Genomic DNA, 12,659 nt, shown 5'->3' with positions numbered 1-12,659 from the left:
GACAAAGGGCTTGTTTAAATTCTAGAATATAAATACCAGATGACAGACTTCATTTTGGTGGTGGCATTTCTTTTTTAAATTAGTTTAAAATGGCGATGTGCTGGTATAGCTTTTATCATCACATAAATCTGTTAACAAGACAAACACGTTTAGTCTTGAAATTAAGCATTGCTATTTAAATGATAGATACCTAATTGAAAAACAAATATGATCATAACGAATTAGCTGAGCATTACCAGACACCACACTGACAATAATGTGCTGCAGGACAGTTGAAAGCACTGACATACAAAAAACAAATTATGATCATATATCAGTCAATGAAGCAGAATATGCAAATAGGTTTAAAGTGATCAAAATACACAGAGGATAACGAATGTAATTCCATTCCATATAGGTCATTAAGAAAAATACATAATTGCTCTCCAGTGACAGACTTACTAATAAAATGATGTCCCAAACTGAAGTGTCAGCTAATTTGTCGTCTAAATTGCATTTTCCTCTTTGAATGTTGTGGAGGACATCAATCTGTGTTCTCAATCATAGATCTACACACTGCTCTGCTCTGCTCACCTTCTGTTCAACGAACTTTCATGTTATCTCTGGTCCTACAATCAATTACCTCAAAAATAAGACAGCGGTGTTTATTCAACAGAGACTGTCGATCCAAATACCAACGCTGAAATCGGGGGCTGCTGAAATCCATGAAAGTGAAGGGGGGGAGGGTCTTTTGTGTATCAGCGCTACACATCTTTCACACAGTACTATCTGTAATCTCATGGGAGGGTCTTATTTAATTATTCAAAGAATGGTGGTATTTAGATCACTTGCAGAACCCATTATGATTTTAAATTACAAATAATCATTTATTTCATTAATTTATGGGGGTTTCTTACTGTTCATATGTGTATCCTATAACAAAAGATAAACCAAGTATCGACAATATGTTTGCTCAATAATCTCTTTAAAAGTAATATGCATGGTCATACGTACAAACAATTGCTGTGAAAGGTAGAAGCCGGGTATTGTTCAGATTGACATTTTGTTGTTGGAATAGCTCTGTAAAAATGTTTGTAGAAAATTGTAGAAGGGCACCATTTGGCAAGATTATGTTAGAGGCAATGAGAGGGTTTGAATGTAATGTGTGGAACAGAATGGATGATGGCCCGTAATAGGACATGACAAATCCTGCTCTTGTGCCCTGAGATCAGCGGGGCCCAGTGATCTGAGACCAGCTATTACTCGCTGGGGTGAACACAGCACAGACTCTGACGCTTGCCTTTTCTTCTCCATCCTCCAGCGCCGTGGAGCACAGCCAAAGCTACGGCAGACTGACTGTGGGACTTTGGCAAAGGCCTGCCCGTCTGCCCACCAGTGCCAGAACATCAAAGCACAAACCAATATTTATGTAAATGGCTCAATGCAATGTCATGCCCTGTGGCGGTCTTTTTGGGGATGAATGCACCAGTTGCTGGAACATCACAGCCAGCGTTAGAATATTGAAAGGAGTCCACTTTTCTTCTTTTTTTTATTGCACATGGCACTGATTTCCTCCAGAATCATGTGCAGTAGATTATAATCCCCATCATAGTTCTGGAATTGCTATGGATGGCTGCTGGATCTAAAATTAAATTGATGAGTCTGAATATCAAATGCACCACAGTACAATCTGATTGTCTGGAAGTAGCCTATATAGCTGCCTTCCATTAGTCTAAAACTAAAGGCCATTATCACAAATAACCATGCTCACTCTTGCTGCTAGGATATTCTTTAAGAAGGGAATGCAAAGACAACTCTGATGGCTGGTTTGTTCTCCTCTGCCTCTTGCCACAACCCATTGCAGCTTGTGCATTGAAGGAGAACCCCATTTAATAGAGGCTGATCGTTTTGGCTAACAATTGTATGTTTGAGAGTTTTTCAGAGAATAGGGGAAGAGCGATTTATTTGATCATTGCTGCCCAACCAGTTTATATGGGGCTAGTCGCTGGCAATGTGCCGCTGGCTGGAAATGTCTTTCGATGAGCCTAATTGGAAAGAGAGCATGCGTTTTCCCAGCATTCTCAATTTGCTGCATTTCCCTATTTATTAGAGAATGCACCGGGCTGTTTCAATGGGAGGTTGTGGCTCTGAATTGAGACACCTGCCACCAAGTCCTTCCCTGGAGTCCTCCCGGACTGTTCAAACCGCGTCACAGAGACAGAATGATGTCACTCCTCCAGGGCACAACCTTTCTGGCACACAAGCTGCCGTGCTCTTCAAGCTGATCAAACTGCCTGGCAAGACAGCTATCTATTACTATATAGACGCTTAAGGAAATCTATACATTTAATCAGCACTCAGGATGTGGGGACCTTTTGTTCAAGTTCAACAGCCTTTCACACAGTTGCCAAGTTCATTACCAATTCAGAAATATCTAAAATGACAGACTATGGCAAACACCAGGGCAGATTATCATGCACTGTGGTGTATTCATTAGTTCTCTTTAACTGTTTCTGGGTTGATTTGAATAGAATTGGAACCTTTCTGATGAAAACAAAGGGTTATGTTGCTTGGCTCCTTTTTACTTTTTCAAGCTTATCTGCTTTCCCCCACTTGCACCTTTTATGAACATTTAATTTCTGGCCTAAAAAGTGAAATTGAAAAGAATACTCTCTTACAAAAACCACCCTTACAAAAACACATTGAGCGTGCAAACAAGCATGTGAATTGTTCACCACTAATGGCATGCAGCCATTTCTTTCATGTTGGGTTAACTGTTAGGTCAGAAACGTTGGTCCCTGCCACTCATTAATGTCTACTTAGTGAAAATATTTAAGGCTGGTATTTGATTTTGCGGTAAAGCCCAGGATGTGATGATGATCTGTCCTGCGCTGCTGAACACGATATTGATTGTAAGCTGTCAAATCCTATGAATGGATGCCATGCAGGCGACTGACAGAAATAATAGCATGTCAGCTGAGCTCATTTACTCAAACCATTTTTAAGCATCTTCTCTTTTCAGAACACCGACTTCTTAGCATGAAGCGCCAAAGGCTTTGTCAAATAGATCTGCATATGAAAGACTCACGTCTGAAAAAGACAGACATGGAACACAAAAGAGAATAATATAAAGCCGCAGTTTGGCAGGTTGCAGTTTCGGTATATTATAAAAAGCACTCTTCATTTCTGAATGACACATGAGCTTGGAAGCGTCCATAATGTCTGGGTAAATTACATGTCGCACATTTTCAACATAATCCAACCCCATTCAGAGACCCTGTTGCTATCCCTGTTATGAAAAGGAAATGAGCAGTACAATGCGCCTTTAACAAAGTTGGTATGTGCCAGAATGGGAATACTCAATTTCTACATTTTTTTTTTTAATTTATAAGTATTTGTAGTGCATAGTAATCTCTCTGCATTTTAATCACAGGTAGATTCTTGGCTATTCTTCACTCTAAATACAGGGGCATGTTAAAATATATATGCATTTTTTTGTGGCTCTGCTGTTGAGATGTTGAACTCATCACAATCTCTGATGCATTGAGTACCAGCTGTACAGACAGATGAAGAGCAGCTTTGACCCATAAACCTACCAGCCCATGAACTGCCATAAAAAACACAAAATCTGGCCGCATCGGCAGATCTACCACTCCCCAGTGCATTCAGTGTCTTGTACTGGCCATACAGTAACTTGATTTTCAGAAGTTATGTTCTTAATTCATTCAGGGAAAGATACAAAACACAAGGTTGCATCTGAACTTTGTAAAGGGCCCCCAGCTGTGTGTTTGTATGGTTTTATTGGATTATTTTGTGGATTATGATCTATATGGATGAATGGTCATGTCCTTCCTTTCTGTGACTGAGCAGTGAAGAACAATCGAGTCCAGCCTCTCTAATGTTCATCCTTGATAAGGTAAACCTGTGCCCAGAGCAAAAGCCATTGAAGAAAAGTACTGCACATTTGGCTCTTGAGCTCTTTAGACAACACATGTACAGAAATACTACCTCTAGGATATCCAATTCAATTGTTTCAGCGACTTATATCGGGTTACGCATTCTGAGAATGTTGTATGGAGTTTTTGTGCAACACAAAGTTCTTTACTTTGTGCATTCTGAGAATGTTGTATGGAGTTTTGTGCAACACAAAGTTCTTTGTGCATTCTGAGAATGTTGTATGGAGTTTTTGTGCAACACAAAGTTCTTTACTTTGTGCATTCTGAGAATGTTGTATGTGGTTTTTGTGCAACACAACTGTGAACCCTGGTTCTCAAACTGCATGTATTAAAGCTTTTCAATTGGATGCAGAAAACTGTTACAATTCTAGTTAGAAGAATGAATTGCTCAGTTCTGTCTTGACATGATCAGACATTTCCATTTCCCAACATAGTCCCCTAACCAGAAGCCTTTTTCATGTCTTGAAGGCTTGGAACAAAAAATTGCAATTGTACTGTTGTGTATGCAATTGTTGTAACAATATGCCCACCCACCTCCCACCACCACCACCACAACTACTAAATCAAAAAACGCTTGAAAAGGTTGGTTCCCCTTTTGCACAACAGAATAATAATAAATAAAAAATGTAAAAGGATAGTACCTACTGCTTTAATAAACAATGCATAGGTACTGTGCCACATGCATGTGCTGCATATTTAAACAGGGTACCACAGTAGTGTAAAGGTATAGGAAATCCAGTTTCTATTTAAAGGTGAAACACTGTTTTGTAAGCAATTGTGAAATCCACATTATTTTTTACTTTAATTTAAATCTCTTAACCTTGGTAATTCAAGCTCTGTTTTTGAGCGCTCTCTTGCGTTCTTTGAACCCATTAAAGATGATAGTAATGCATGTTGTATGTGTAATGCAGACAGCAAAGTGTAAATGGAACTGACTCCACTGGAAACACAGAGGCATGTGCTGTGTCTTCGTTTCAACTGACATCACTTTTTTTTTTACTTCAATGAATTCTAGTAAGCATAAAGACTGCATGACAATTAAATACATTTAAATACATTCTGAGCTATAAAACTTTGTTTCATTAAGAAGTTAACAACTTTAGTTGTTTTAGAAGACATGTATTGGAATTATACCTAAAATTCCCTGATTTTATAAGCGTTTGTCACCTGTTTGATAACATCACGGTACAAAGCTCCAATATTCTCGAACCTCAGATACCACACAAACAGGAGTGACGGACATGCAGATGGGAAGAAAGGTTTTTTTTTTTTTTTATGTATAACCTTTTTGACATTAATTTTCCAGAAGCAGCTATTACAGGTTCAAACACTGGTTGTAGCAAAATACAAGAAATTAGCAGCATAAAAAACATTAAATAGAACTAATTTATAATAATACCAATGACTTAAATAAACTAAAACACATTTTTACAAACAAACACAAATTAAATGTACAGATGAATAAAAGATTTAGATAGCAATGTGAAAGGGATTTTTTTTTTTTTTAAAAAACACCTTTTAATTAGTGTGATGCTGAAATTGCTGCTGATTTTGAAGTCATGACATTGCCTTCAAATACTGCTTGTCTGGACAGAAGTTACTTACCAATGGAAAGGATACTGTAATGCTTCTTCCATTACCCCACAGCTATATAACATTGTTATCAGTTATCACACAAATCTGCATTTTATAACATGCTTCACATGAGGCACTGGGACTCTAGTTTTTCTTTTTGCATTTATAAAATTGCATTGGTTTCTTGCAAGTATAAAATGAGCTGGATTTCAAAATCAGCAGCCATTCTAAGGGGTGTATAACAGTTGAGGCTTCACAGACCTCCCTCCCCATCTGGACAAGCCATGTAAGCTTAGTGATGTCGATCGCAGCTAAAAAGGCAGGTTGGTTCAGAACAGACCCACTAGCTCACAAGCTCAGCAATCTGTGCTCCACAAAAAGGCACCACAGCTTCTACAAAAGAAACCAAACTGCTCAATGGAAGTCCCTCCTTGCAGTGTCCGTTCAAAAGTACCATACAAGTCCAGCCAAACTGAGATGAGGAAGCGGGGTTGAGAGATGCGATAACACAGCGAAACGCTCCCATTGGCTTGGGTTCAGACAGCTCGGATCACAACTTCCTTTCGTGAGAAGCTGTACCATTTGCATGACGCATCAGTGGGATTTTACACGACCTGTTCAGCTCCGAACGATCACGCAAACAATAGTCTAACTAAATTATCTGTACAGATTGCACTATGAAGACAGAACAAATAAAAATAAAAAAAAACAGTAAAGAATAGATCATTTTTGCAATTCTTAGGTTTCAAACATAGCATTTAAAAGTTTCCTTCTGCGGCAAATTGGAAAACAGACTTAAAAAAAAAAACAAAAAAAAAAAAACTTTTGCCGGTGTGTGAAAATAAATAGGGGTGGTTGTGCAGAGAAAAGAAAAATTCCAGTTTTCTATCAACAGACCAGCAGCACCTAGTATCATCAAAACAGGAGTGTTGGATTTGTGGCACTGAGGTTGTTTTTATTGATTTTATTTTCTAAAACACAAGTCCCCCTGTATTACAATGATCACCCCCAATGTTTTATTAATTCCAGACTATAACGCAAAAAAAAGTGACAAGATTAAAAAAAAAAAAAAAAAGATCCAATATTTACTAATTAGCCACTAGAGTTGGTACTGATGGAGTACAGAAGAATCCTAGTTCACTTTGTCCTGGAATATATAGAGGTTGTTAGTGGCGGCCACGGCTATAATGTTCTCTGAAGGGTGCCACGCGGTGTGCAGGATCTTCTTGCTGAAGTCCAGGCTGTCCACGCTGATCTCGTCCTTCCTTCTCTTCCCTCCCACACACACTTTGCGAGGTTTCAGGATGGCTCTCGGCTTGCTGTTCTCTCTCGAAGCCTCCAGAGTCACGTCCCGTTTGGTATTGCGATCAAACATTCGGAAGAAATTGTTATAGGAGCCGGTCATTATAACGCTGTAAGCAAAAAAAAAAAATACATATAATACAGAGAATTTAAACTCGATAAACAGCTCTATACCCAAGGAGAATCAGAAATCGCTGAAATGCTTAATACAAAACCAAAGTAATTGATAAACTGAAAACTATTTAAATAATTAGCGACAACGTTGTGGCTTTTTCGTTCTTCAGACAGCATGGTAGAAACAGCCAGGTAGACTGATGATGTCATTTAAAAGTAGAACGTTTCAAACCTGAACAACTTAAAACTTTCAAACAACATCACTCTACCTAGCTAGCTATTTCTACCATGCTATTGAAGAAGGTGGAAGTCGAAACATTACAACCAATTATTAAAGCAGTCGGGTCTCAGTTTATCAATTACTTTATACTTTTAAAAGGCTCCTTTGAAAATAAGTGATAAATTGATTAGGCTCAAAATTCACTATTAAATAAAACAAAAATATACCTTTTTAAATAACATTTTTAAAAAAGCCTTTACAGCTGGTGTTAAGCTTAAGACATCAGAGCCAAATGTCAACATTTCAAGAGAATACAAAAATATATATTTCTCTTTCTACACATTGTACATGTATATTTAATGGTACAGACATGTGAGAGGTTTGAAATGTATGGAAACAGTCACAGACAAGCAAAAAGTAATTTAAGTCAGCTGATTGCGAAATGTGTAATATGCCCTTTAAATAATAAAAAAAATTAAAACAATCTTACTCACCTGTCAGATCCATTCCAGACACATTCGAATTTATCAAATATGCAGTCGTTTTCATAGAGTGAACACAGCTTGCTCCTTAGATAATCATGCACCTAACAAAAGAAAATACAGGTTAAAAAATGGGGCTGCAAAGGACCATGAAGCTACAGTGTTTCAGCTTACATTGTATGAAGCTATACAGTGTTTCAGCTTACATTGTATGAAGCTATACAGTGTTTCAGCTTACATTGTATGAAGCTACAGTGTTTCAGCTTACATGGTCAAGTTGATTATTCTACTTCATCTGTGATACTTGTTTCACTCTTACCTTCAAGCCTTGAAAACACAACAACTGAACAATATAATGATGATAAGGTTTATTTGTTTGTGAACACTGCTAACCTGAAATGCAATGCTCAAACCACAGTAGACAGCAGACAGCAGACTATTCTTCTTCAAGGGGCATAGGACCATGCTGAAGAAGCAGATCACAAAGAACAATGTATACCTGGTATGTCTCTATAGGTCTGTTCTCCATGTTTAGGTCCCAGACCTTGACTGTGAGGTAATCCCGGGTCATCATGTACCTCCCGCTGTGACTGAACTTGACGTCGGAAATCGAAGAGATTATTTCAGAGAAAAAGGATCTATTACTGGGGTCCTCTGGTTCTTCAAAGACTGCACAGAGACAATGACACACATGTGGATAGTGTTAGAGGGACTGGTGGCACGGTGGGTAAATACACAAGGCTTCCCATCTCTGAATACAATGGAAAAGCCATTACATGCTGAAAAACAACAGCCAGTTTGTAAAAATGAAGTCTGTGTTTCCACAGGAAGTCCCCTGTGACTCGCACCTTGTGTGAACGCGCTGTCTTAAATACCAGAACGGCACTGTGCTCCCCTCAAACAAAGCAATTACAATGGGCCCCGGCAAAGAACATTTTGTACAACATTGAAACTCGTTTGCAACATGACCTTACTTCTTCAATGCGAAGATTGGATTGATTTTCAATCACGTCAGTCTAGGCTGGAGATCTGCTCCCCTGGAGTGAGTGACAATGATTGAGGGAAGAGAATGAATCTTTCAAACTGAATGTTTGCATGTTGCATATGGCTTTGCCTAACAGTTTCTTCAAATGGGAAACAAAAAACAACCCACAGGTTTCTAAAAAGTATGTTTAAATAATAAGTAATGGCTACAGATAAACCCAGAATTGATGGATGATATTCAATTAGAATTAAAAATCCTAAAAGGTGGGGGTGGGGTATTCTTGCAAATGACTTAAAACAATAAAAGTAACGGGAGAAGCATCTCTGTGTGCCGTGCAGCAGTGAAAAGATGCTGCTGCCTCTCGGTAGAAACAGAATCAGGTACTAGGAACGGAACGCAGCGAGAAAATTAAGGATGCACCCTCTGCTACACTGCAGCAGCCCAGCTTTCAGCACACTGGGAATTCCAATCTTTGGACTGGGAAACTAAAACTGCCTGCAGCATCCAACAACTGATATGTCTGCAAACGAGAGCATGCATTGCTCACAGCACCATCTCCACAAGCCAGCTGGAATCCCGCTGACCCACGAGATAAAAAATGAGCTCCGTCAGTGAATTCCAGGACTCGTTCTCTCAGCGGTGAATTTCATAATCGCGCTGCTGGTTTTGTTGTTGCTAAGTTACAAATGCATCACCTGTTTCAATGTAGTGTGAGTGTGAGTAGTGTCACCTGATAAGGCATATCTTGTCTACAAAGTGTAATTATATATGTTTGCGTATGTAAGGTATAAACCACAACGTTCTCATGATATATACCACGCCTGGGGTGGTGATAAGGCCTGAGGCGTACTCATTGGAACTGCACGGCCCGAAGTGGTTTACATCGCTTATAACACTGATACCTGTCATTTGGGGGAAGAAAAATAATTAAAATAATTCAAACACATTTTAAATTAAGACAAAACCAAAACTTTTATCGTGTATACATCAGCAGTGTAATATAGTCCCAAATGTAACTTAATTTAATTAAATGTATTGTTCACATATTAAATAAATTGCACGTCTGTTTATTGTGAATTTCTGCATCGAAAGTGGCATCTCACTAGTAACGAAAGGCCTGAGCACAATGATGGGTGGAGTTTCAAATGGCACTGAGGAAGGCAGGGGAGTAGCTGTGATGGATGCTGAAGCCTGATCTTGAGGGGAGTTTGTGTCCTCGTTATATGCGAGGCACACATATTCAAGTCCGTTTTCATCCTTTTGGATCTCAAAAGATGTTTTTGTTAGTTGTCGGACACCCGACATATTTTTTTCTTTAAGTACATTAACAGCCCATGTTGTAGTTTTGTGTGTGTGTTTTTTCAGTCTGTTTTCTTCTATTTTATTTAGCTGTTCCACATCTACTGTTATGTGTCTACTCTTGACAGTTGCTGGTGCACTTACTTTATTTTAATATTTTTTCAGGTGGATGCTGTCTTCGTTCGGAAAGTTGGTGTTGTACCTGTTATCTGGAGTTTCATCCTCAAATATATTAAAGGAAATAGGTGGAATGTCACTCATTTTTGGCTGTGGTTTTGTAACTAATAACAAATAAAATGGCAGTTTGTCATGGAATTTAAAATGTAGTGGTGTGTAGTGATTTATTAAGTGTGAAGCGGCTCATTAGTATGCAAGCCATGGTATACGCTATATATACACACCGATCATGTGATGCTGTTTAACCAATCAGAGGTTGTTATTTTTCTAAGCCATATATATATATTCACACACACACTTTTTTCTTAGTTCATTTTTGTTTAGAGTTGGCTGTGCCTGTATCCGATGTTCAAGGTGAATTCAATGTGTGTTGCTTTATAATTCACTGTATAGTCCCTGGTCTGGAACACCAACACTGACAACCTAGACCACATCATTCTCCCAGTAATGCCCAATGATTCAGTGTGTTCTGACAGCAGAGAGCAGGGTCAGTCTACTGTCTCTTCTCAACAGGAAGACTGGAGAGGAATATTCTGTCAGGCAACGAATGAATCAGCTGAGTTGTGAACCTGTCGACTTGTGGTTTTTAATTGGGTCACAGCCCAGGTCAAGGTGAAGGGTACTGTTACATTTTTGCCCAAGGAGATTCCTGAACACTGAAAGGTCGGTATCACAAGTGGATTAGGATGTCTATATTGTCACTATTTTGTTGTAAATGTTGGTTTTATTTTGAATTAAATAACCAACTGTTGCAATTTCAGTGCAGTATCCGGTTTAATCAGAACCAAACAAACTCTACCAGGAAGACACAGTGTATTTGTATATCAGATGTGCAAGGGTATAGCTTGTGTTCATTGCCTGCTTTTAAAGGGGAGATCTGACCCTAATTTCTAGTCTTTTATTACATTTCTAACCTTCTAATCGTTTGCCCTGCACTTCAAATGATCACATTTGTTGGTTGACATGACAACAAACAAACCAGTCGTTGCACTTTGGGAATGGAAACATGAAATTGTTTTTTCTATAATAATGAGTGTGATTAGCTTGACAAGAAGAGCAGGGTCATCAGTGGTATCTGGACCACTCCAACAGCAAATCACCCAGAACATTACAAGCAAAAAACAAGCAGCCAGCACCCAGCATTGCTGCATGCTATTGATTGTGTGACCATCTGTGCAGATGCAAACCTTTTAAAATGCAGTGCAGTGTAGCTTACACAGCCTGAGTGAGGCAGAACACGATCCTTTAATATTTAGCACTGCCACCATCCAAGACACTGCTGAAAACGATTTTATAAAAACGTGTATTCATCACGTCCTGAATTCTAGTTCACTGGAGGAAACAGATGTAAACATGCACATTCTCGGTGTTGATTAACTATCTGATTTAGTCACACCCCCCACCCCCCACCCCGCCCCAACCCGCCCCACCCCAGAGGATGGGCCAGGGCTGTGTATGCTGCTGCCTGGAAAAGATCAAGAGGTAAAGTCAGGAGAGGTAACGGAGTCTCTCCTTGGATGAACTGCCAATGCAGCCAAGGCTCGGGGTTGTCATGGTGATCAAAACAAGGAGAATAACAGTGCTTGGCTCTTATTTAAAGCTGAGGAAAACCTGGAATTCATTAACCTACCGAGAACCTCACTGTGAATTGAATTGATTTTGAATTCATAAGTCAATCAAGGAGGTACTTGGATAGATAGATGTCAATTTAGAAATCAGATGAAAAACCATGGCAGGCAATGGCTTTCTTAATTATCAATAACTTAAAAATCTCAATGAAATGGTCATACTTAATTTGGAAGGGAACTATTTTAGTTTATTAACAGTTACAACTAGCTTACTAACATGTTGTGAAATGTATTATTAGTTAGTTACTATAATAAACTATTGCTAATATGATAAACACAGAATAAAATAAAAACCTGAGCTGATCTACTGTACATTACTACAGTACCATTACAAAAGTGCCTTTTATAAAATGTAACGATATAAAGTCAATAATCCCAACCTAGGGATTAGTTTATAAATAGGTTAGTATACGGTATTATAAGTATTAACTAATAAATGACATTACAAAAAATGCTCAAGGTTTGTTAACATGTTAGTCAGTTAGTTGATAATAGCTTGTTTCTTACAGGTTTTGTTTACTAGCAAAAACAAGCTAATGTTTCTGCAAAGAAATGTGAATATTGCATAAAAATAATTTCCAGAATTTCTCAATGTTGTGCTAACATCAAATGTTTTTAAATTGGATCCCCGGTGCAAAGACTTGTTAAGTTAAAGATATTACAAGACTAGCATGGGGCTATCGATATATGATCAGCAGGTCACTGTCACTCCGGGAGGAGGGGAGGGGGACATGAGTTGTCCCGGGGGTGGATTTCAATGTTCAATCAGTAGCAATGACATGTCTTTCTGAGCTCTGAGTAGGAATCAGTGCACTTAGACCCTTGGTTTTTATTACTTGAGGAGTGAGGAAATAAGTCCTTCTTCACATGGTCTTCCAAAGCATTCATCTTGTTGGACTGTGTCTAACACACTAGAAAGTGGCAAGGCAATTAACTGAACAG

At 38.6% G+C, this 12,659-nt stretch overlaps 1 protein-coding gene across 3 annotated transcripts in view; it reads right to left on the bottom strand.

Moving 5' to 3' along the window:
- Positions 1-5,190: 5,190 nt before the first annotated feature.
- The window catches only part of LOC117413316 (serine/threonine-protein phosphatase 2A 55 kDa regulatory subunit B beta isoform-like), an 86,957-nt gene continuing 79,488 nt past the window's right edge, over positions 5,191-12,659 (bottom strand). For all 3 annotated transcript variants that reach the window (XM_034908711.2, XM_034908712.2, XM_058996875.1), the window contains 3 exons: positions 8,128-8,297; positions 7,641-7,732; positions 5,191-6,922 (listed from right to left, as the gene is read on the bottom strand). In XM_034908711.2, coding sequence (XP_034764602.2) covers positions 6,643-6,922; positions 7,641-7,732; positions 8,128-8,297 — 542 coding nt within the window. In that variant the 3' untranslated portion in view covers positions 5,191-6,642. The remainder of the gene's footprint in view (positions 6,923-7,640; positions 7,733-8,127; positions 8,298-12,659) is intronic.

Source organism: Acipenser ruthenus, chromosome 23 (genome assembly GCF_902713425.1).
Source record: "Acipenser ruthenus chromosome 23, fAciRut3.2 maternal haplotype, whole genome shotgun sequence".
Lineage (NCBI taxonomy): Eukaryota > Metazoa > Chordata > Actinopteri > Acipenseriformes > Acipenseridae > Acipenser > Acipenser ruthenus.
This window is presented reverse-complemented; position numbering and strand designations above follow the sequence as displayed.